The sequence below is a fragment of the Telmatherina bonti genome, assembly GCF_933228915.1.
Source record: "Telmatherina bonti genome assembly, chromosome: 12".
Taxonomy (NCBI): domain Eukaryota; kingdom Metazoa; phylum Chordata; class Actinopteri; order Atheriniformes; family Telmatherinidae; genus Telmatherina; species Telmatherina bonti.
In genome coordinates, this window is record NC_136610.1 from 22080294 (window position 1) to 22106331 (window position 26038).

Genomic DNA, 26038 nt, shown 5'->3' on the forward strand with positions numbered 1-26038 from the left:
CCACTAAAAATAACTTGTTTTGGGATGATAGAAGCAACTCTGTCAAACCAGTAGTAGGGTAATTTCTAGGTATTAAGTCTTTGTGCTGTTTATAAAGATATGGATCTATTTAATAGAATGAGCTCTATAAGCTTGTCTTTCGGCTGTAAATCTGAGGCAGTTAAAGGCATGTCTATCCCTATGGACAATATTGGTGTCCACAAATTGGACAAATGTCTGTGGAATGAGTACATATTCACTTTATCAGAAGTGAATACATTTCAAGCTACAATAAAATATAAATTAATCTAGATTAATTCATTTAGTCATTTTAAATTAATTTAAAAAATAATTTAAAATTAAAATAAAAAGAAATATTTTTTTTTCAAATTAATTTAGTTAGTAGATAGTAACTAAATTGATTCCAACTAACAACTTGGCATTCTCCTGTAATCTGTAGACTAAACAAAGCAAGCAAACACACAAAAGGAAATTTCACCCATTTTAAAAGTATATCTTAATATAAACATTTTATTCAGTGCATTTTTGTGTATACAACAAATAATAAACAACTGGAAGTTATCAGACAGCCGCAATGTCTGTCAGTATATGCTGATTTATCAGATTTAGTCTGATAGTTTGAAACACATGATCCAACATGGGTTAATACATGTAGCCTACATCATGCAGCTTTATTCCAGTATTTCCCTGCTTTCTCCCATGCAACAGATAGGTTCACTTAATACAAACCACTTCCAGAGGATACCAAGGAGAGAAAGTCTCTCAAAGCATGTACCAGAAAGAAGTAATGTAGCTGAAGGGAAGAGTACATAGCCCACAAAAAGGGTCATATTTGTACATTTTTGTGTACATGCCCTGTGCAAAAAAAGGGAAGATGTTCATTTTTGTATATTTTGTTCTTTTTTTTTTTAATTTTACAAATATGACGTGTCCTATAAAATGTTAAGCCACCTAAAAGTCCACAGTACTCTTTTTTTTTTTTTTTAAATATAGAAAATATTGTCACCACGATAAGTTACTTAAACACATAACAAGCATCCTGGGAGGGGCTTCCACCATAATTCTATGGTGAGCTTTATCAGTCAATAGAAGTTGACAAAAAAGGATGGCTTGGGGACTGAAGTATAACACAAGCACAGAGGGAGGAAACAGATCACAAAGACAAGAGCTAGAGACAATGTGACACAGTGATAACAGAAGGGAATGGGAACACTGAATAGTCGCTTCATATCTCCATCATTGAGCATATCAACAAATCACAACATCAAGCCTGCTGCCAACACCAACGTGGCTAAAATCATGTTCATTATCCAATCTTTTATTTATTTTTTTCCCCACCACACAATCATTGCTTCCCTCCATCAAAAATGTACAATAAAAAGAAAAAAAAAATCCAAATTTGCCTTTATGTTGGCTTGGTTTTCAGCGGCTTAAAGGGACACTCTTTAAATCTGTCTTTGGTTTGCTGGAACCCATCTCAGTAATGCCAAAAAAAAAAAGTCCAAAATAACAAAAGAAAAAATAAACCCAAATACTAAACAACGAAAAGTGTGAGACAACAAGGGGGACAAAAACAACCAGTTATAAAACAAAAAGCTCTTAGCTAATTTGGAAAATTAGCAAACAGGAAGTTGCAGCTATGGCATCTCTTAAATAAAGAAAAAAAATGCAAGAGAGCCACACTGTCCTTTATATATCAGGTCAGTTAAACATAGGCTTCATTTTCCCATGCTAGAGAACTCAGTCTCTGAGCGTGTGCACTAGGACGCAGGAGAGCTACCATCTGGCTGGTCAGTAGCACAATGCTGCACCATACCAGGGAGTTTATAGGCTTTGTATTCACAGAAGCATGGATGAGACAGAGAGGGCTTTTACTGTACCACTGCAGCCTTGTGGATCAGCACCAGTAATGGCTGCCATGAACACCTGCATATCTCACATCCTGTCTGCCTGACAGAACTGCTTAATGTCTGCATGACCCAAGAAAAGTTAATGAAATTAACAAAATGGGATAAAGATGAGCTAACTGGTATGTGGTCATAACCAAAAGAAAGTGACTATGGTAATAAATAAAGCTTAAGGGTAAAACAAAGTTTTTATGTTTGTTTGTTTTTTTTATTTATTTTATTTTATTTTAATTTTTTTTTGTCAATTTAAGAAATTATCTATGTACTGTTTCATATTATATATGCTGTTTGGAGGATGGCTGATGGTACCTAAAAGTTTTTACTAATTATGTCTGAATGTTAATATGTTGATGTCGTAAGTTCTGAACAGCTGATTGGAGAAACAAGTTTGCTTTGTTTCACGCTCTGCGTGAGGTAAGGTTTCGTTGTTCGCCAGGGTAGGGTTTGACTCTTGGGCTATGTCGACTCATTCTGGCTCACGGCTTTGCCTCCGTTGAGAACAGCTGATGCACTCCGACTCTTGGTGGGTGTGCCGCTGCCAGAACGGGAAAACTCTGTCAAGTCATGGAGGGATGGTTCTCTGTACATCGCCACTGTGGAAACACAAGAAGAGTGCAAATCAGTAAGATTATACACTGTATCTATATATCGTACAAGTAGGAACATGAAATGAAACATTAAATTGTTATTTATAGGGTAAACAAAGCAATGCAGACAGCCAAAGATACTTTCTGTCATGATTAATCACAATTATAACCATAATCCACACACAGACAATATGAAGAACACATCACTGTTCACTGCATTGAATGAGTGTCTGACATGTTCAATGACACTCTTTAAAAGTAACGACAGAAAAAGGTTTTCATCTTAGATGAAAGGTTTTTGTAAGCTTAGTAACTATCTTAAAATAAAAATGTTACATGCAAACTGTCAAAGTCTGCTACAATATGAACTATGCTGACCAATATAAACAGCACAAAACTAAGACATTGATGGTTTATTATTGATTAGGATTAACAATTTTGATTCAAACTTAAAGTTTGACAGACGAAGGTGTTCAGATATTAGTTTTTTTTTCTTTTTATCAGGGTTGTACTAATTTTCCGTTTATTTTATTTTTTCTGGCACTGTTCACTCAAATATAACTGTTGATTTGTTAAGATTTTATCTTCTCATCCTACTGTTCTTACTTTAAGAACACTAAAACATCACTGAGTTGTGCATCATTGTGGACATTTTTGTCTGATTAGGACATTTTTGTATCTAAATCTGAATGCTTTTTTTTGTCTTAGTGCATATAACAGAAAAATTTTCTCTATGAATTTTAGAATTAAGTTTTAATGTTCTCTAATAGTACTTTATGCATGGGCTTATTTTAGTAGTAAAGAGTAAAAAGTTACATATTTTTTCCTAAAACTGACCCAAAAAAAAAACACACAGAATGTATGACTATACTTTGTAATTGCTATTACAATAAAAAAAAAAAAGGTGGTCACCAAAAAGCAGATGTGCTTAGGGGCACCTCAAAGGCAAGCAGCAGCCCTGATACTCATAAAAAATGATCAAGTTTTTATCAGACACTGTGTAGCTCAATGCAAACTCCTGATATGCTGTGGGAGGTCAGAGTAGACTAAATTGATGCTGTAGTAAAAAAAAAACAAAAAAACAACATGTTCAGAGTATGTCATTATAAATGGAAGAGTTGCTAATGCCTCAGCTCTGCTGTGTATGCAGCATTGGTTCAATCTGCATCTCAGCAGCTACCGTTTCAGAAAACACATCAGTAATTTGAGGTTCTTCTTTGGTTTCCGGATGTTGTCGACATCCTTCTGCCTAGAATGCTATTTAATGTTTATTCCCAAGCGAGTCTGTGGCTGAAACAGCAAATCCAGTACTGACACTTCACTTAGCCCAGCATTTTTCGTTAAAGCAGCAACCCAGAGACCATCCTTTGTACACACATCAGTCAGTGTGGCTGGAAACTGCTGATTGGCACACATCTCATTACTGGAAACTATGGCGTGACTATTATGGCATGAATAAGACCAAACACTATTGCTCCTCTAATTCTTACCCAACTATTCCTGACAACAATCTACTTTTAAATAATTTTACCACACAAGTCTCTTCCTGTTACAGCAATGGAGACTGACTGCACACTCTCCAGATGAAGTCACTGCTTTGTCTCTTGCATCATGACTTTCTAGAAGAGTTTTGAGAGGATTTTCCTGTTTGGCTTTGAATGATGAGTTAAACTTGCTTCATTTGGGGGAGGATAGAATGAGGTGCTGAGAGCTGTGTCTCACAGACTGGAACCAGAAGAGTAGTGAGTGAAGCTTGGAAAAGATGCCATCACCAGCGGAGAGACGGCTTCTTAATCAGTGCCCTGTAACACTGCTGCCTCTGAATCCTTATGAGACTTTGGAACAAAGTCTCCTGTGTTTCTCTGTTGGGATCTTTCTAAACACCAGATACATCTTTATAGAAAAGGACAGCAGTCCTGCTCACATTTTTAACAGTTTTCTCAACAGGAGGATAACAGGAGAATTTATCTTGTAATCTTAAGAAAACAAATTTCATTTTCTCAATATAACGGCTTATTCAAATGTAGGGTCATGAGTGGGTTGAAGCTATTCCCAGCCCATCAGAGCCAACACACAAAAAGACAAAAAATAAATCAGACTCACTCCTTGTAAAACTTCTTGACACATCAGCCTAAGATGCATGTGTTTATATTGGCAGGAAGCTGAGACAGAACCCACAAAGATGGCATGAACTCCACACAAACAAGACATTTGTTGTTCATCCAAATGATAAAAAAAAAAAAAAAAACAAAAACATACATATGCAGTATACATTAATAAATTCCAGTGGATTTATTGAGTGCTTTTGGTGTACTGGGAGTATGCTGGTGTCCAGTCTAACTACTGCAGGAATCAAAGACTTGCACACTTTGAATGCAGCAGTCTGTTGCTGAAGCAGCTCTGCAGGGCTGTCAGTGTTCCAGAGGGCTGTGAGGCAGTCGGGAGGGGACTGTCCTTCAACATGGATGAAAGCTTATAGCCAATACCTTTTCTCTAACAACACTTCAACTAGTGGGTCTCACATCAGCTTTCATCCACCAGATAGAGGAACATCCATAACTGATCTACACAAGTGATTTTACTTCTATGAAGTTGAATAAAGGCTGTAATTGCAATGTGTCGCACAGGTTTTACCAAACACTCATTCACAAAAACACACATTTACATCAGTCTATGAAATACACAGTGACAGGTCTAAGACTGTAACCGCTAACTGAGCCCAGCTTAATCATTTCATTATCTCAAGAAAATAAAGTTTGTTTTCAAGATAAATTACACATTATCACAAGAAAGTGGTCAAAATATTGAGCAAATGAACTTGCTTTTTCAAGATAAAACCCCAAGAAGAATAATAGTCAAGCATGGCATCTCTTAGCTTCCGTAACATCTTAAATCCAAATATATAAACATGCTATAATATTGAGAAGTGAGAAGCTTTTGGCTTTGCCCTTGGGCAAGGCATCAAAATCCACTGTTTAGAATACTTTCTATTATTATGGCATTAGCAACAAATTAATTGAAAAATGAGTTGTTACTAGGGCAAACATGTTTATAAAAATAAGTAGTCAGGGATTTCAATGCATTTTCTTAGTTTGATTGCACAAATTTGCATACAGAACTGTAAAAGCAAGGTGGAAAAAAGCAGATTTTCCACTGCAAGGACCACGGCCTTTTCAACAGACAACAGAACCATTCCTTCCTCTTTCCTCATTTTTTCTCTGTTCTCCACAACCACATTGCACACACATCACCTATACTGGTGGGGTTCTCTGTGAATTTACTGTAATGAAAATAAAGGACTAGGAGTCACTATTTAAATCCCTGAAACATTTTGTATGCGTCCCTGGCTACAGACAATGGTTCAACCTCTCCATGCACGGTGGCTGCTGCAGAGTGTGACCAGCTGGAGGGAACTACTGAAAAGGCACAGACCAGTATCTATGGGGAGAATACTAAATGGTAGAGCCAAATGGAAAGCATTTTTGGAATTTAGTGAAAGAATAGCCACAAAGAGCACAAATATAATGAAAAATTGGTCATTTTATTCAGAAAAAAGTGATCCTCAGAAAAACTACCCTTGCCAACTGAAAGACTAGTAAAGAGAAGAAGTTTCTCAATAATTTATGTATATCAACTGCATATGATGCCACATTGCATGCTAATTCTAATCCAACATAATCTTACTGTGAAAAGTAATCATTTTAAAGATAATCTGGTCAGACTTACCCTTCAGAGGTTTGGGAAGGAAGTGGGCTGCTGGCTTGTTCTTTTTGACATGATTCCCCTTCATGATTTCTCCTTCCTTGTTCAGACCGAGGTACCAGCCCCTGCCCGACTGTTGCTGCCGGTATATCATAGAGGAGTATGTCACGTAGTAGTTCTCAAACACTGACTCCTTGAATTTGCACTCTGGTGTAAAATGTTCCTGTGGAAAGATGGACAAGCAGAATGAGTGTAAAGCAGTCATTGGTCAAAAGTTCCAAAACTATCAAGAGTTTCTCACATCCTGCTACAGACAGAAGGAGCAGTAACGCAATAGTTCTTTGGCTCAGAGTGCAGCTTCATTATGGTACACTGAGCTGTGCAAGTGACACACTTGGCCAAAACAAGAGCAGATGGAAAGTATCTAGGCGCAAGACCTTGGTTAAAAATTCTTATCTCAATTCAATCTTATAAATCTATGAAAGACATTTACTGTTGTTAATAATGTAACACTTATGCCATAGATAATAGTTATATGACTCTACTGAGGAGCGTTAATAAGACATACATGCCTAATGAATTGTCCATTTTCATTTGAACTCAACTTTTAAATATGCATGGGCTATGCATTATCTTCCAGAATTTTTTTTTTTTTTTTTTTTGTATGTATGAATTTGTATGTGTGAATTTGTAAGAAAAGATCCTTCCGACTTTTTAATTATTAGTCCCAAGTCCAGTCCTCGGGATCTCAAGGACTCAAGCACCCTGATATAAGAGAATAAGCATCCCAATGGCTTATACATAGAGTTCACACACACACACATTAAAATGCATACAGTATATGGAAAAACCACAATAATATAACGATAGTTACAATAAACACAGATTGAGAACTGTGAGTCCTCTGAGACAGAGAAGTATAAATGTCACTTTCAGCCCAAAGTAGGTGTAGCAGGGCTTAGTTATAACTCAGTTAATTCAACATCACATCAATAAGAGTGGTGACGTGTCCCAAAGGCCAAAGACCCACTGTGCTATCCATTACATAAAACATGCCATTACCAGACACATAATCATATATTACAACTGCTCTGTTTTTTAACAGCCCAACAGTGTCATACTTCATGTGAAGCAGCAACGTGACTTCAAAAGATGAAATGAGGTTCATGTCTGATGACCTGTTTTGATTAATTATCGAAGTCTTTCTATCAGCAAAAACTCAAAAACATTAAAAAAAAAAAAATTCTGTACACCTCAGAAGTGAAAGATTTTCTGTACACCTCAGAAGTGAAAGATTTTCTGTACACCTCAGAAGTGAAAGATTTTATATTAACTGGTCAAAACAGTTATTAGTTCTTGAGTAGCTTTTTCTCTCTCTTTTTTGGAGGAGGGGGGGGTCCTCAGAGCCCAGTCAAGACAAAACACCTATTATGGGTTATCTTGTCATCCATTCTCACGGACTAAATCTACATAGACCCAATTAGACAAAAATATGATAGAAACAAAACCACAGTAGCACACAGCTTGTGGCAAAACTCAGTTGGATCTGTCCTATTAGCTTGTTCTTCATCCTCAGCTAAGTATTAACATTTCAGGCCACTTGAATAAAAGTTAAGCCCATGGGGAGGACTGGAGAGCTAGCTAAGGAATTACTGTGTGATGGTGCAGTAAGTGGATGCGCTCCAGAATGGTTCTTATTTGAGACCATTAGTTTTTAACTATTTAGGTCTTGAATAAATGAAAGAAAACAAATGGTAAGTCAAATAATAACATCTACTTTTCTTTGCTGCAATAATTAAAACTCCATTTAATCTCCAGGTGTACCATGTAACCAGCAGTAATCACTAGTTCAGAGACAACTTAATCCCGCAACCATTTACCACTTGGGTCCAAAGCCAGGCTAGAGACTGGAATAAGTAAAAGAAACTCTTTCTTTATATATACATATACTAAAGATGTCTAACATGAGCATTCTGGCTGCGAAAGAGTTGTCTTGTTCTTGCAGTGTTTATGCAAATCATAACTGATAGATTTGCTTAAATTAATAGGCTTTATTTCATTTGTATGTATTGCCAGCTTGAATATGTGCCTCACCAGATTTCAGCAACATAAAATTTCAACATTGAAAAAAGCAGATACAAAATATTCCTAAGGCTTTTACCTATCTTACAAAAGCTTTAAAGCTTCAGTATTGTCAGAAACTCTTCTTATGCTATAAGCATTAAAAGGAATGACTATGAGGGGAACATGTAAAGAGGAGCAAATTGAGTGCATGTTAGACATGCTAGAGCATTAAAGGTGTAAGAGGTGGAAGTGCTGTCAAAAGAGGCGAGAGACTCTTGAGGGGCGAGAGCAACACCCATGCTCTGAGCATAGTTGGCAGCTCATTCCACCATTATGGAAACATAAATTTCCATATATATATATATATATATATATATATATATATATATATATATATATATATATATATATATATATATATATATATATATATATATGTATTGCTTGATCATAGGAGCAAGAGTACCAGAAGATATTCCTGTGAGGAAAATAGTAAAAAAGATAAGTAAGCCACTATGACTGAATTTAAAAGGCTAACTGCAGGTGCTTTAGATCAATCAATCAAAACTTTATTGAAGGACACCATGATAAATAAATAAATTAATTAAAATGAGTGACATAATCCATTAAATATTTAGACATAGACTAAAACACCTGCACATATGGGGACTCGATTAAAACAAGTATTCTAATTAATTACAGGCTTATTAATTAATAAATCTTGATCACTTGCATTTTAATCACATAACAATTTTTGCCCAGAAAAGCTTCTTTTTTTGTGGATGAATAAATAAAATAATAGTCACATTTTTTACTATTATCCACTCAGGCTTCACGTTAATGTCTGGAAAAATGCATTTTATTTCTATTAAAAACAGTACAAAAAATAGAAAACATCCCTAATCAAAATTGAACCCCTTTAAGCCAAAAATACCGTTTTTAAGTCATTTAATTTATTAACTTCAGTCTACAACATGTGACATCACTTTTAACTTTTTTTAAGTTTTTGTCCACTCTTCATTAATGGGTATTAAAATCTGACGGTAAACCATACTGTGTTACAGCTTTAGTCTGGTCATGCAGCAGAGGTGATCACCTTCTGCTCTGACTGTAGCTTGAAGCTGGATGATGTTGGAGGACCAAGCTTCTTGTTCTTCTGGATGGGGAAGCAGCAGCCAGTTCCAGTAACAGAGAAGAGCTAATGATACACTTTTTCATGTTACTCACCAAAAGTCTTTAATAACACTAGAAAAAGTCAATAGATTTGTAGATAGTCACTTTTTATATACACAGAGCCACTAGAGGGATCTGAAAATTTACTAAATGAAGCGATAAGGTTTTTAGCAGAAGTCTACAGTGTGCATCAGTGTAATCAGTGTACTGGGAAATTTTGCGCTGACAAATGTTCCGCTATTAAATGACTGGCTGAAAGACCAGGTGTGTGCCAGTGGAGGTTGCAGGGAGTTTGCCAGCCACACTCCAAGCAGAGCCTATATAATCCTGGGCATGTCAGATCTGAAAAGGAGAAATGCCATTCACAATAATACTGAGACAGCAAAGAAGGTGTCTTGATGGCCGTGGTTGAGAAGGAGAGACCAGTGGGACCAGTAGCAGTACACCACTTGGACACAGGCCAAGGCTTGATCAGCCTTGGTCAGGTCACCTGGTGGAGGTTGCTTGTTGCAACAACCCAAAATACCTGTAGATACCAGGATACAAAACTAATGAATGTTAGAGCATCAGGAGATGTATAAAAAAATCCAATTGCTTAAGGAAAAAAATAAATAAATACAAAAAGTGAAAACATTAAACTGACTGATAATTAACTAAAACTGTGGACCCTAATGGAAACAATCTGTCTCCATGCATTCTAATTTTGTTTTACATAACCTCTAAATAAACTTCTCAAAAGAAGAAGCTGGTGTTCAGAGAAACATGTCACAGAGTAATGAAGCAAACAAACAAAACAGTTTGCAATGGGCAAAAAGGCATGGCAAATTACTGTCAGATAAATATTTTTAACCAATTTCTTGAAGGTATTTTTGTCTCTTTTATTTTCTACACTTAAATATACAAGTTGTATTGTATTTAGGTTGCCTTTAGATACTCTCTCAATGCTTCTTTCACATTATGTATTTGTTGACTGTTCCCTACATCAGAGTTTCTTTTTTGTCTTGCTGCACAGCTCTTTTGTTCAGACTGATTTGCAGCAAGTCTTGGAAAGTCTAGGCAGCATCCAGTTTAATTATACACGATCAGTAATTGGAAGGAAAACAACAAGCTGCTCTTGAGCCAACATTGCTGTTCTACCTCTAATAATGAGCGTATGTGGATTTGGCTGGTTACACTAACTCTGATGAAGAATGAGAGTCTATTGACAGTAAGACACATACAGATGGATACATGTGCAATTAGTGCCAAGAAGGAGGAGAGGCTGCTGGCTGTTACTCTTGTACTTGAGTGGGTGTTTTGACAATAGGCTTATACCGATTAACACAAGGAGGGGCCAAAATAGCCAATGATCTCCATTTCGGTTTCAGCAGAACTGTTGTAAATGGACATTTATGTGCATTTCAAAGAGCTTTCAGTATTTTTGCATCTATTGTTCACTGAAACTGATCTCCCTGGGAAATTTTTAAAAAAGAAAAAACTCCTCACATTAATTTAATCATGGTTCTGTGTTAGAAGGAGCAAAGGAATAGCCTTGTAAAAAAAAAATACAAGACAGTACTTGACATAATACAGGCTGTCAGTCTCCCTGTGCTCAACTCGGTATGGTTATCTGAGTGTATGGACTTTTTTTAATAATCCCATTTCATTACAAAAGCTTATGTTTGAAATAAGCACAGATATGACGGATACCTGGCACCTGGATACCTCACTTACAAAAATCCAAGAAAACTGTTCATTTAGGTATTTATTAATGATTTATTTTTACATATTTTTTCTTTAGTCATATAACTAAGTGGTTTTATGTGTCTAGCTCAAGTATAAAAACAAAACAGTGGGAAAATTATTATTATTATTTTTTTTTTTTACAGTATCAGGAGTGTCCATCATCAGTTCTCAAGGGTTCGGGTTAGTCCTGAAATACATGAAAAACCCACAGGACAGGTTTTTCAGCCACACCTGGTTTACATGAAATGGATCCAAAAGCCATTGACGTTTTGCACAATGACTACCTGTCCAGGGTATACATCCTGCCTTGCTGATGGGGTGGATTCCAGGCCCCTGCCTGCCTGCTTTTTACATAAAGTTTATGTAATATGCAAGTATAGAGAATGGATAGACAGAATACAGACTTCTCATTAAAGAAAAGTAGTTGAGTGAACTTATAAAATAAAGTAATGCACCCGGCTGCAAAGGCATGTTTGAGTAGTCTCAGACCACTATTCAAATGTACTCATGAACGTAAATTGAGGAATTTGAGAACATACATTATCTCAACTTTTTCAGGCATATTTTTAACAAGCTCAAAGACAAGAGAAAGACAGAATCGCTATCTTGTTCAAATTTTACTTTCATTTACTCAGTTTTTTATTTATCATATTTTAATTTTTCACAGTGAAGGATCTTTTAGTTTGTATTTGGACAGAGATACAGAAGATTCCAGAGGGTTCACCTTCCTAGTACCTCTGTATTTTTTACCACCACTTGTGAGTTATCAATCACACACTGAATTATAAGCTTCAGTGGTATTCATAGGACACCTTGTTATGTGCATATGACAGTTGTGGTACCAGTATGTTTATTTTACAGTAAGTCATATACACTACTCACAAAAAGTTAGGGATATTTGGCTTTCAGGTGAAATTTGTGGAAAATGCAATATGTTCATGCTACAGAGATATAATATCATAAAAGTAAGACATTTAAGTAGAAGGATGCACTACTGATTTCCTCATCTCAAAAAATTCATTCAACACAAAAGGTAACAACAATGGTAGTTACACCACAACAAAAAATGTGAACGTCTCAATATCTCGTCATGTGCCCTTGAGCATCAATTACAGCTTGACAACGACGTCTCATGCTGTTCACAAGGCAACTTATTGCCTGCTGAGGCATGGCATCCCACTCTTCTTGAAGGGCAGCCCTCAGGTCATTGAGGTTCTGGGGTGCAGGGTTTCGAGCCTCTACACGACGGCTCAGCTGATCCCACAGGTTTTCAATGGGATTCAGGTCTGGAGAGAGTGCAGGCCATTCCATTTGAGGTACACCAGTCTCCAACAGCCGTTCCCTGATGATGCGGCCTCGATGAGCAGGAGCATTGTCGTCCATGAAGATGAAATTAGGCCTGTGCTGTTCATGTAGGGGCACAATCACTGGATTAATGATGTTATTCAGGTAGTATGGGCTTGTCACAGTACCATTCACAAAGTGTGGGCAGTTCTGTACCAAGTGGACACCCCTGCCCACACTGTAACACCGCCACCACCAAAAGCTCGCCTGGTGACAACAGTGGCTGATGCATAGCGCTCTCCCTGACGTCTCCAACATCGTTGCCGGCCATCATTTCTGCTCAGTGTGAATCGACTTTCATCAGAGAACAGCACTGAGGCCCACTGGTTCCTCGTCCAGCGTAAATGCTCCCTGGCCCATGCAAGACGATGATGCCTGTGCCTGGTGGTGTGGTCAGGTACCCGTGCAGGTCGTCTAGCACGCAGACCACGCTGATGTAAACGGTTTCGAATGGTCTGACGTGACACTTGGGTGCCTCTCACCTCTCTTAAACGTGCCTGGAGTTGAGCGGCATTCATCATCCGGTTTCTCAGGGCAGTGTTCACAATGTAGCGGTCATCAGCACGGGATGTGGCCAAAGGACGTCCACTTCTAGGCCTTTCTGTGACTCTTCCAGTCTCTCCATATCTCTGTTGCAACCTGCTGATGACACTCTGTGACACTCCAAGCTCAGTGGCCACTTCTGTCTGAGAACGTCCTGTTTGAAGCATCGCAATGGCAAGGGACTGTTGTTCCATTGTTAGGTGTCGTCTTGGTCTCATGATGTCAAAATGTGAACAGCATGATGAGGACAACTGTTTAAACACCAGCTCTAATTGAACCAGGACATTTATTGATCAATTCAAGGATCACACACCTGCCGTGATTTTTGCCGTTAAGCTCCTTGTTAGAGAACAGCAACTTGTGCAAAATTTATTGAAACATTTAACAGTTGGACATGTGCATTTAAAAGCTTAGAGAAGATCACATTAAGTTCACCTGTACAGGTTTGAATGCATTTTAGGCTTGTAGTGAAATTTCCCCCAAAAGCTGAATATCCCTAACTTTTTGTGAATAGTGTATTATATATGACAACTATCACCATCCATCTTTGTTCAATGAATTACTTTTTTAGAATGCAGACTGTAGGAAAAGAAGAAGTGTCATGTCTTATAATAAGAGAATAGCCTGTTCGATATATAGAAGTACAACCTGGGATAATAACTGCCTATGGAAAGGGGACATAAGCTTATTATGGTAAGTGTTTAGTGTTGAGGGCAGGTTTGAAGTTCCTTTGACATATTCAATCTTTCTGAATGTTAAACACATGCATTAGTTAATGCTTCCAATATCTAGATGTAACTATAAAATGAATATTCCAGTGGCAAGGCAAGTATGTCAGTGACACTGAATAAATTATGACACACTGTCCAACAATATTCTGTCTGCCTCACAGAAGTGATAACATTGTTTTTTTCCATTCTTGTCAGCAGGAAATAAACTTGGATAATGTATTTGATTTCTTCAATAAAGATACTGGCCAGATTTCTAAGAAACAACTGTAGTCAATGCTCAACATAGCCTGAATCAAAACTAAATTGACACCAATTATGATGATAAAATCAAAGCAACCGGTAATCACTGTCAAAGTTTCTCTGAAGCCACATCGACGCTTGTGGGTCTCAACAAAATTGAAGCTATGACTGAGCAGCAAGGACCATTCTTGGTAAATTAAGTGTTGAAGTGGATTAAACATAGTTTTTCTTTAGCTAAATATAAAGTATACTCATGGTGTTAATTTGTTTGGGAGACTTTTAATCTAGTAGAAAGGACCCTTCCAAATGCCACATACAAACAGACACTCCCACATAGGGTAGGCATTTAATTCAGAAGGACACACACACACACACACAAATACATAAAAAAGAGCAGTTAATGATACAGTCCAGTGGAGTGAAACCTTGCCGCTGAGCCTGTTTACCAGTGGCATTGTGATGGCTAAATAGCTGAAAAGACTCGTGTATGAGCCAACTACAATACATATCTCAAAGGTGTGGATTATATGTTCACAATAAATGTTCAAACGTGACAATACAGACGCTACTTCTTCTTTATCTTCTCTTTTTGTTATTTCTACATCAAAACCAGTATTAGCGCACTCTATGCTTTTTCATGAATGCATTTTTCAAATGATGTCATTAATTAAATCTAATGTTATCTTCACAAAGCAGTCACATTTACTTCTCAATCAAGATGAATTACATTTCTTCTCCCTTGCAGCATCCGAATGATTTTTCTATTCATTTCAGACATTTAGCTGGCACTTAACACATATCCAGAATGGCTTATGAAAAAAATATGAGTGTGATGAATTTAACATCCAATGCTAATGCAGGAAATTGTTCACACAGTGCGTAAGGATTTAACTGCAAGAGTTTTTTTTGTACAAAAGGCCGTAAACCTCAAAGCCAGACTGTAAAATGTCTCCACCCAAGAGCCCTGAATGCTCCAATACTGCTCACACACACATACACACACACAAACATAGCAGTCTAGACGAGACTCAACTGGAGCCTCAGTGACTCACACTAATTCAAATATGACCCACCAGGAAATTAATAACACAGCTTCAGAGGCACCTCATGATTTATATACACTTCACTTAGTTTGGTATCCTAAATATGCTCACAGATCTGAAAAAAGTATCAAAAAGTTAAAAAATATATACATATTTTCCTAACTGATAATTCTATACGTTTCATTTGTTTGATGGCAAATCATTTTATCTCTTTACTGACAACACTTTTTTCCCTTGCACAGAGAAATCTTGTGTAGTTCAATGTGAAGCAGCCTCTAACACTTGTGTTTTTGAAGAGAGGCAAAAGGGAAAATAGAGAATACTAAATCAAATCAAATCAAATCAAACTTTATTTGTATAGCACTTTTTGTGCTTAAAAACAATACAAAGTGCTTTACATTATAAAACAATTTACATCAAAATAGATAAAACACTAACACACATACACATCCCCTTTCACCCACCCACAACCACCCTCACCCATGCCCTATTTGCCCTGTAACAGTTAAAAGAAGATGAATGAATGGCCAGGTGCATTTGCACCAGATGTGCACCAGATAAGGAAACGGTATTCTCAGGGAGCCTCTACACAAAGGGCTACCCCAAACCAAGACCACCCAGGCCATCACCATAAAGTAAAATACATATTAATTGGTTATTCCTCTCCCACACATAGATGCCAACAGATTCATATATCTTTACTGGTAAACTCTGCCTCACCCACACATGTGCACTGTTTCTTTTACCCATCATTTCCCTCATAATAAGTCTTGATATTTGTTTCTGCTCTTAAATATACACAGCAGTTGCAATCAAACAAATACAATACAGATATACTTGAAGCAAAGATGAGGTAAAATCTCCTGTACATTGACCAATGCTATCAAATGAAATGCTTTATATTACTTTCAGTTATACTTAAACATGTATGCACATTTCCAATTTAGTCTATATAGAAACATGTACAAAACATCTACAAATCTACAAAGGTCCTTTTTATTTTGTCATAATGCAGATGTTCCCTTTTCATCAACTCATAATTCCTCCCTCACATGCCTGTATGCACACATTCATGTAAAACAGTGGGAGACATCTAAAGCCCATAGCAGCAGCACTGCCTTCTCCACCCAAAATGCGTCATCTGTTGTCTCTCCACTGTTGATAGGGAATCTCCTCCCAGTGCTGACCAGCTATTGGTTGGTTTAATGCATGGCTTAAAGGCAGTACTTTACCATTACAGCTATCCCAGCAAGACAAACACTATTAGGCAGCCAGCTTCACATTCAGTTCAATTTCCTCTCTAATTTAGCTGAAATATGAAGCTCTACAACCCATCCTCCAAATGCATTTCTAAGCTGTACTTTATTCCACACGAGGGTTGGTATTTGAAACAGCATCGATGATACATTGCATGCAGCAAAAAGTATGCTTTGTGGGTTTCAGTTTTTCTCTCTCATGTCTTAGACATTTTTACAAGTAAATAAAATTCTAATATACTGTCTGGTTGTTTAGATTTTAGTGGCTGTGGTTCAATCTTGTTTCCTTTTAAGTTCAAATTTTCACAGTAAATTTCACAGTTATTTTTGAATAATATGACAGCACAGGTTAATTATCACTGGTTATAAGAACTTTCACAAATAAATACCAAAAAAAAGATATTTTAATACATCAAAAGATGATATTAATGAACAAAATATAACAACAACAACAACAGTAACCGTAGCAACAGGCTCCTCTCACTGTGCTGTAGAACTGAGTGGTTTAAAAGGTTATTTATTCCATCTGCCATAAGGCTATATAACAGAAGTCTAAAATGAACTTGTATCTTAATTTGTGTATTTTTTATTAATATTGTTAGTAATTTTTGTCTAATTTAGTTGGGTTTTTTTTGTTCATTTTATTTTTTACTTAGAGGTATAATTGATTGTGTGCTTGGATTTTTAGTTGAATTTCCCCTTTAGAGAATAATAAAGATCTATCTATCTATCTATCTATCTATCTATCTATCGATCTATCGATCTATCGATCTATCTATCTATGTCTTTATATCTGTCTTGATGCTGGCTCAATGAAAACTAAAGCGTTCTCATTATCCTTCATTTAACATAAGCACGTAGAAACAATATGTACAGAAAAGCAATGAGCTGCTTCTATCGGAGTCTTTGTTGTCACCGGACCCCATGGCAAAAGTTTTAAAGTTTGGAGATGGTCAGAGGATATTTTTGAAGAGTTAGTTATTAATAACAAAGACTGAAAACTTGGATTAGTACTTTAAGGAACTTTAAGCTTTGTCTTAAGTTGCACTACAATGTTAACATCTTGGAGGGCAAAAATAAGTGGTTTTGGTGGGGAGTGAAAGGCAGTCTATATCAAAACAGACACCTGCAATTAACCTGTTAAGACAAGGCAAGTTTATTGTATTGCATAATTCATTTACAAGACAATTCAAAGACAGAGTAGACAACCAATTTTAAAACCATTTGTCTTAAAAGGCGAAAGGGATACCATGCAACCTTTGACCCAAACATTAACCTAATATGAATAATAACCATTGATTTCTGGGGTTACTGTAAATGTACGCTTGACACGTTTGGAGCGCTAAAGGGGGCTGCCCTTTTTTAAAAACAGACACGAACTTTGCAGGAGCAGTCATTAGTCTGTCATTAGAACATGTGACCTGGAGCGCTTTGCATTAAGGCTCCCCCTCCATAAACAGAGGACCCTGCTTTGTGCTACTTTTTCCTCCTCTTTAAACAAACATTTTTCATGGCTGAACAAAGTAAGAAAGTAAAAAACAATGTCTGAGGAGGCCAGAAAGAGAAAGGGGGAATTATTGCTCCAGAAAAAAATGCTAGTTCATCTTGGCAATAAAATTGCTCAATGGAGTCTGATGAAAGAACAGTGTGAAAAAAAACCCCACTCTGTTTGTCTCAGTATTATTAGATTGGTAAGTTAGTTCCTGTTAGCTCCTGTTGTGCAAACATACCAAAATATGAGGTAAATCTTCCACATCTTAAAGTGAGTGTTTATTTAAAACAATGACAGTATGTGCCTAAAGAGCAGCAGAATGTCGCCATATATGTCTGTGTATATGCTGTTCAGTAGAGGTTAAATGCAGCTAGTTGAAACTAATCAGCTACAGATCAAGGCTAATATTACTCCCTAAACATTTTATGCAAGTTGGACTGGTTTGCATCCAAGAAATGCATGTCCTATCATTCATGTACATATCAAAGAAGTAAAAGAAATTAGCAACTGGCCTGGTTTTGTTTTATGGTTTTTATACACTGTTCAATAGAAAGCAGTACTATTCTAATGTACAATAAGCTAAGGGCTAATGCTGATGTTTCTACAGCAATAAATTATTGACATTAAATAAAATCACATCAAATCAAAGATATTTTATTTATCCATGAGGGGAAATTCAAGGTTCATTTGACACTCAAAACTATAATTTATAGTGATGTTTTTGTAGCAGTTTATGCTTTTTTTTTTTTTTTGCTTTTTTTTTGTGCGTGTGACACAGATGGACACTTTAATTTTGTGGGAGTGTCCTGTGGCTTGTGGGAAGTTACAGATTTAGCGCCCTAGTGGCCAAAAGTTACATAATATCCCTTTAACAGAGGAGGGGGACTCCAACATAACCTCTATGCCACCAACAACAGCATCCTTTCAATTATCCCAAGGAAGCTGATCTCTCTTGTTCACACATTTGCTACATTCACACCACAGGTCTCAATACTTAGAGTTAAAATTTTTTGTATAGTTGTTCATTATATTTTAAATGGCACTGGCATCAGACTCCAGTCTGAAAAGGCCATGACCAAGAAGTGACCCACCTGCACAGAAGGAGATGCAACATCATACAAAGTATGCTGTTCACACAGGGATGCATTACATGTTAGCATCTGTGCATCAGTTTTGAAAATGTTGTGTAAGTAGAGCAGACGAAATTATGATACAGGCTAAATTTACTTTTTTATCCTATTATTTGCATTTATTTTGCAGCTTTCCATCACACACTCTGGGGCAGAATTGGGATGCCTGTCACTTAATTGTGTAGAAGTCAGATGTGACATCAACATTCAGACTGGTTATGTATTTAGTTGGATATGTATTTAGTACATTGTACCACTGGCCAGTAAACACAGGGCTAAACACAGAGAAACTGTATGCGACTTCATGCTGTACTCTAAATGACATTACAGCTATAGTTCTTTAAATGGCTTTTTTTTTTAAATTTCTTTGATTCCAGAAGTGATGAATTTCCACTCATTGCCTTGTTAAGAATAGCAGCTGTTTATGACGCCATGACGTTTAAACATGAGGAAAATTTTATAGCTGCCAGATGATTTCTTAGTCTTTACTGTGAAACTACAACATATGTCCCATGGACCAACATAAGTATTATTTTTTTACCATCTCTTGATCCTATTGATATATAAGGTCATGCTGCCTAGTGCAGAATTTCATTACAAAACATATGCCAGTAAATACAATTGAGAAATTGAACCAACTTTCACTGCTGCCTTTTTCTACTTGGAAACCATTAACAAAAAGGTCTGCATCAATTAATTAAACTATTTGCTTGATACGCTTAACTGCTATCAGACATCTAACATGTATCATTTAAGCAGTCGCTCAGAGCTGTGAACTGTCTGGGAAAAGATTGATGGAGTATGTTTTATTTCAATTATTGCTGTGTATTCCCGTCGGGCATGCTCAGCTGGGGATGGATATGTTGTCAAACCTTTGCTAGAGCTAATTAAAATGTAATTATATTGTAGACAGCCTATATTTTCAGCAGGCCACAGTTATTATGTTATGATCGTTACACTAAATTTTGTCTGTTTTATAGAGGTTTATGTTTTTATGATATGAGAAATCATGTTTTGTGACAGAACTCTACAGAGCAGGACGAGAGAAAGATAAACACAACAATTTTTTACTATTAAAACAATGAAACAGTTATAGCATAACAAAATTAACACACATGGTACCAAGTGACCTGTTGATCTGGTGTGAAAATCTACCAAATCTCCACATCTCCAATGTCTTATTTATTCAAAATATGAAAGATTAATGACTTATAAAAGTTACTTATAAAATATTCGTTCACTAGTTAAAAAACAATCAATCAAAAAAGAAAAAAAAAAGGGCCAGCTGCTCACCTTGAACTCAGCATCAAAAACACAGATACAAGAGTGATTCTTCTTTAAAAATCATCATACCACCAAAAACCTGACTTGGAGCTAATAGACTTTATCTTCTTAATCCAAAAGTATAAAATGCCACAGTATGCTATTAAAGCAACATCTCTTGTTACCATACCAACTGGCTCTTTTGTATTTTATGTATGCATGTGGATATATCATTGCTGTTTGAGGATCTATTTGTTTTCCTTGTCTAAACAGCAATCTAAATCAGTAAGTTATTTAAAAGCTGTGAAATTATGCCTATGAAAATGTTTAAATACTTCATCCACTGTAATAAAGTTTTTAATATAGAAGCATTATGGACCTTTCTGACTCAGTGACATCTATCGTGTGTTTTAGAGCCGCTGCTGTGCAGCGGCATCCTGAGAAACCAAACTATACAACTTTTTCATCCGGGATGCTATGTGACGTTGAAGCAGAGTTTTACTTCACGCTGGATGTTTTAAACACACAACGTTGCTGCTTCAGCAAAGAAATGCAAGGAGATTAAAAGAGAGAAAAGGAACAAAGCAAGAGTCCTTGTAAGATCATCTTTTGCCGGCTAGAAAGAGAGGTCAGTTGCAGGTGGAGATGCAAAATGATGCCGGATTAGCTGTCGATCGGGGGCGCATGACAGGGGAAAATGGCAAGAGTCTTTAAAGCTGGGGGAGGTAACTGGGGAGGTAGTAGGGCTGCACGATTCTAGATAAAATGAGAATCACGATTTGTTTGCTTAGAATTGAGATCACGATTCTCGCACTATTATTTTCCAATATAAATATTTATTGCACGTATTACCGGCACATCAACTTTGCAACCGCTGAAACTGAACATAAAAACAATAAATGTCTCTCTTGTCTTCTCTTAGACACACAACCTTTGAATAATTTTAATAGTAACATTTTTTAACTATTTTTTTTTGTACATAAGGTGATGAGAGGTAGGTATGTTTCTTAAAATATAAACAACAGGAGGGTTGGGCATGAATCTAGAAATTTCACACAGCAGTCCTTTGGTAAAATTTGATATTCTGTCATTCAACATTGGAGGACAAAAGTGATTTATGCAATGTTGGTCTAAAGGTATTCCAAATCTACTTTTTTCATAATCTATTTCAATGGCTCAAAAGTTTATTCATAGTACTAAACATATTTAGGGTGGTTTTGACTCACCTTTTGTTTCTTCCACAACATTATTCTTCTCTCCTGCAATGTCATAATATAATCTCTCCTACATCTCCTACATCTCTCCATAATCTCTCCCACAATATTACATTACACGCATATGGCCAGTTATGCAAATTAGGCGATGACATCATTCAGCAACTGTTAGAACAGCCAATATCTACTTTCTTTGGAGCAGCAAAGTGACCCAAAAAAGACACTTTGGCAGAGTTACTTCATTTTGTTGTTGCTTGTTTGTTTGTTTTTTTTTAGTAGATTTCTTACTTGTGGTTAGTTTTTAGTCAAAGAAGAACATAAACATATGTTGGCAAAAACAAAACTTTTTAAACTACTTACTGGACAGACAGTTTAAACTGGACATTAACAATCTAAATGGACCAAACAGAGACGACAGAAATAATCTTAGTTTACGTCCCACTCTGTAAGCTAGGGTGGGATCAGTGGTGGATTTGCACATGCACTATTCATTTTGACTGTGCACGTGGACTTGTGCAGGTGTTCTCTCTGCTCCTCTGACCGGCTGTGAGTGCTTTATGACGGGACGGGCTCCCGCTCCGGTTCGTGTCAGTAACTGATAAACATGTGCTTTTTAGTCAGTCGCCAAAACACCAGAAATGTCTCCAATAACTCCAGTAAAAGTCGGTAGATTTGTCGCTTGTCACTTTTAACAAAAAAAAAAGTCGCCAAGGGGGTTTGGAAAGTTGCCAGATTTAGCGAGAAAGTCTGCAAGTTTTTTCCGACCAGCCGGCATCTGTGTCACGTGGTATAAGGATCTGCCGTTGTCATTTGTTGATGGAGAAAGAGGGAGTGCTTGTTTTTATGCAGGTGATGTCCCAGTTCGAAATGTGGTACATTCGTGGTGTTTTTTTTTTTTTTTTTAAATCGTCGTCCCTGAGCCGTCACCTTATCGTGGTGGAGGGGTTTGTGCGTCCCGAAGATCCTCGCAGCTATGTTGTCGGGGGCTTTATGCCCCTGGTAGGGTCACCCATGGCAAACAGGTGTCTAGGGGAGGGACCAGACCAAGCACGGCTCATCGACCTCTACGATGACGACCAATCTGGGCATGAATGTTCCCTTGCCCGGACGCGGGTTACCGGGACCCCCCTCTGGAGCCAGGCCTGGAGGTGGGGTACGAGAGCGAGCGTCTGGTGGCCGGACCTTTGCCCATGGGGCCCGGTCGGGCTCAGCCCGGAAGGGTTACATGGGCCCCACCTCCCGTGGGCTCACCATCTGCGGGAGGAGCCGTAGGGGTTGGGTGCAGTGTGGGGCGGGGACCCTGGCGGTCCGATCCCCGGCTGCAGAAGCTGGCTCTAGGGACGTGGAACGTCACCTCTCTGGTGGGGAAGGAGCCTGAGCTTGTGCGCGAGGTTGAGCGGTTCCGGCTAGATATAGTTGGACTCACCTCGACGCATGGCTTGGGCTCTGGAACCAGTACCCTCGAAAGGGGCTGGACTTTCTTCCACTCTGGAGTTGCTCATGGTGAGAGGCGCCGAGCAGGTGTGGGCATTCTCATCAGCCCCCAGCTTGGTGCCTGCACGTTAGGGTTTACCCCGGTGGATGAAAGGGTAGTTTCCCTCCGCCTCCGGGTGGGGGGACGGGTCCTGACTGTTGTCTGTGCTTATGCACCGAACAGCAGTTCAGAGTACCCACCCTTTCTGGAGTCCTTGGAGGGAGTGCTGGAGGGTGCTCCTTCTGGGGACTCCATTGTTCTGCTGGGGGACTTCAATGCTCACGTGGGCAATGACAGTGAGACCTGGAGGGGAGTGATTGGGAGGCATGGTCCCCCTCCTCTGAACCCAAATGGTGTTTTGTTATTGGACTTCCAACATAAGAGTGTCCATATGTACACCTGGCATCAGGATTCCCTGGGCCGCAGTTCGATGATCGATTTTGTAGTCGTATCGTCGGACCTGCGGCCACATGCCTTGGACACTCGGGTGAAGAGGGGGGCGGAGCTGTCAACTGATCACCACCTGGTGGTGAGTTGGCTCAGGTGGTGGGGGAGGAGGCCGGTCAGATCTGGCAGGCCCAAACGTGTTGTGAGGGTCTGCTGGGAACGCCTGGCTGAGTCCCCCGTCAGATCGAGCTTCAACTCCCACCTTCAGCAGAGCTTCAACCATGTCCCGAGTGAGGCGGGGGACATTGAGTCCGAATGGGCTGTGTTCCGTGCCTCTATTGCTGAGGCGGCCAGCCGGAGCTGTGGCTGTAAGGTCGTTGGTGCCTGTCGTGGCGGTAATCCCAGGACTCGTTGGTGGACACCAACAGTGAGGGATGCCGTCAAGCTGAAGAAGGAGTCTTATCGGGCCTTCTTGGCCTGTGGGACTCTGGAGGCAGCTGATGGGTACCGGCGGGCTAAGCGGCATGCGGCTTCGGCTGTTGCCGAGGCAAAAACTCGGGCATGGGAGGAGTTCGGCGAGGCCATGGAGAAAGACTTCCGGACGGCTTCGAGGAGATTCTGGTCCACCATCCGGCGGCTCAGGAGGGGGAAGCAGTGCTCCGTCAATACTGTGTACAGTGGAGATGGGGAGCTGCTGACCTCAACTCGGGACGTAGTGGGTCGGTGGAAGGAATACTTCGAAGACCTCCTCAATCCTACCAACACGTCTTCCGATGAGGAAGCAGAGCTGGCGGACTCAGGGCTGGTCGCGGAACAGTGGACCAGCTCTATACCCTCTTTGGGGTCCTGGAGGGGGCATGGGAGTTTGCCCAACCAGTCTACATGTGTTTTGTGGACCTGGAGAAGGCATTCAACCGTGTCCCCCGGGGGCTCCTGTGGGGGTACTCCGGGAGTATGGGGTACCGGACCCCCTTGTAAGGGCTGTCCGGTCCCTGTACGACAGGTGTCAGAGCTTGGTCCGCATTGCCGGTAGTAAGTCGGATTCGTTTCCGGTGAGGGTTGGACTCCGCCAAGGCTGCCCTTTATCACCGATTCTGTTCATAACTTATATGGACAGAATTTCTAGGCGCAGCCGAGGTGTTGAGGGGATCCGACTTGGTGGCCTCAGGATTGGGTCCCTGCTTTTTGCGGATGACGTGGTCCTGTTGGCTTCATCTGGTCGTGATCTCCAGCTCTCGCTTGAGCGATTCACGGCCGAGTGTGAAGTGGCTGGGATGAGAATCAGCGCCTCCAAATCTGAGACCATGGTCCTAAGCCGGAATAGGGTGGATTGCCCTCTCCGGGTCGGGAGTGAGGTCCTGCCTCAAGTGGAGGAGTTTAAATATCTCGGGGTCTTGTTCACGAGTGAGGGAAAGATGGAGCGCGAGATCGACAGACAGATCGGTGCGGCGTCTGCAGTAATGCGGGCTCTGCGCCGGTCTGTCGTGGTGAAGAAGGAGCTGAGCCAGAAGGCGAAGCTCTCGATTTACCAGTCGATCTACGTTCCTACCCTCACCTATGGTCATGAGCTGTGGGTCGTGACCGAAAGAACGAGATCTCGTATACAGGCGGCTGAAATGGGTTTCCTCCGCAGGGTGGCCGGGCTCACCCTTAGAGATAGGGTGAGGAGCTCGGTCATCCGGGAGGGGCTCAGAGTAGAGCCGCTGCTCCTCCGCATCGAGAGGAACCAGTTGAGGTGGCTCGGGCATCTGGTCAGGATGCCTCCTGGATGCCTCCCTGGTAAGGTGTTCCAGGCACGTCCCTCTGGGAGGAGACCCCGGGGAAGACCCAGGACACGCTGGAGGGATTATATCTCTCGGCTGGCCTGGGAACGCCTCAGGATCCCCCCCGCAGAGTTGGCAAATGTGGCTGGGGAGAGGGAAGTCTGGGCTTCCCTGCTTAGGCTGCTGCCCCTGCGACCCGACTCCGGATAAGCGGCAGAAGATGGATGGATGGATGGCTGGATCGTCGTCATTTGAAAATGAGATTGTACACGAGTATGAATTGAGATTGCGATTTTTTAACGATTAATTGTGCAGCTCTAGGAGCTAGCAACGTTTGAAAGTGGCACCTTGTATTGGTTTCTACCCCCCCCAAGCAATAATCTGGTTTTGCTCCTGGCATGATCCAAGGCTTTTTTATTCGCAGCTTTTTCCACCAACGATTTTCTCTTTCTCTGGTAATTAGCGGGAGGAGGCACATAAACCGAGCCGGGTCGGGGAAATCCTTCCTGGATTTTTTTCAGCCATGTTTAACTTCAAAATTTCTTCTTCACTACTTTTTATTTTCATCCAAGCACGCTGTTTATGTGCAGGTTGTGGCTATCAGGTACGCGCTGCAGGAGGAGGAGGACGAGGGAGCCAGGAGAAGAAGTTTACAACATATAAGAAATACAACTCCATTTTGGTTCGAAAGTTTGGGTTGATCAGAGTTTTTATGGATTTACAGTAAACTGAGGGGTATAACTATATTTCTTTTTGTTTGTGATTATAAAATGTATAGACTACTATAAGGACGAGGAACCACTTCACCCACAATAAAAAAAATGTCTCTGAGCAAGATTACCAACTATAGCTTTAAGGCTGCTGCATGATTTATGGAAAAAGATAAAAAGAAGTGTTTCTGTGATTGTCTGTGTAGACTCTGTACAACATGACAGCTGATTTCAACTGTTCTGAATTCTGCTTATGAGGCCTTGTACAGCAGCAGCGTCATTTCCATTGA

At 39.4% G+C, this 26038-nt stretch overlaps 1 protein-coding gene across 2 annotated transcripts in view; it reads right to left on the minus strand.

Annotated features, from left to right (window-relative positions):
* Window positions 1-491: 491 nt before the first annotated feature.
* Window positions 492-26038, minus strand: part of fgf13a (fibroblast growth factor 13a) — a 118903-nt gene continuing 93356 nt past the window's right edge. For both annotated transcript variants that reach the window (XM_079250418.1, XM_079250417.1), the window contains 2 exons: window positions 6221-6419; window positions 492-2500 (listed from right to left, as the gene is read on the minus strand). In XM_079250418.1, the coding sequence (XP_079106544.1) occupies window positions 2364-2500; window positions 6221-6419 (336 nt within the window). In that variant the 3' untranslated portion in view covers window positions 492-2363. The remainder of the gene's footprint in view (window positions 2501-6220; window positions 6420-26038) is intronic.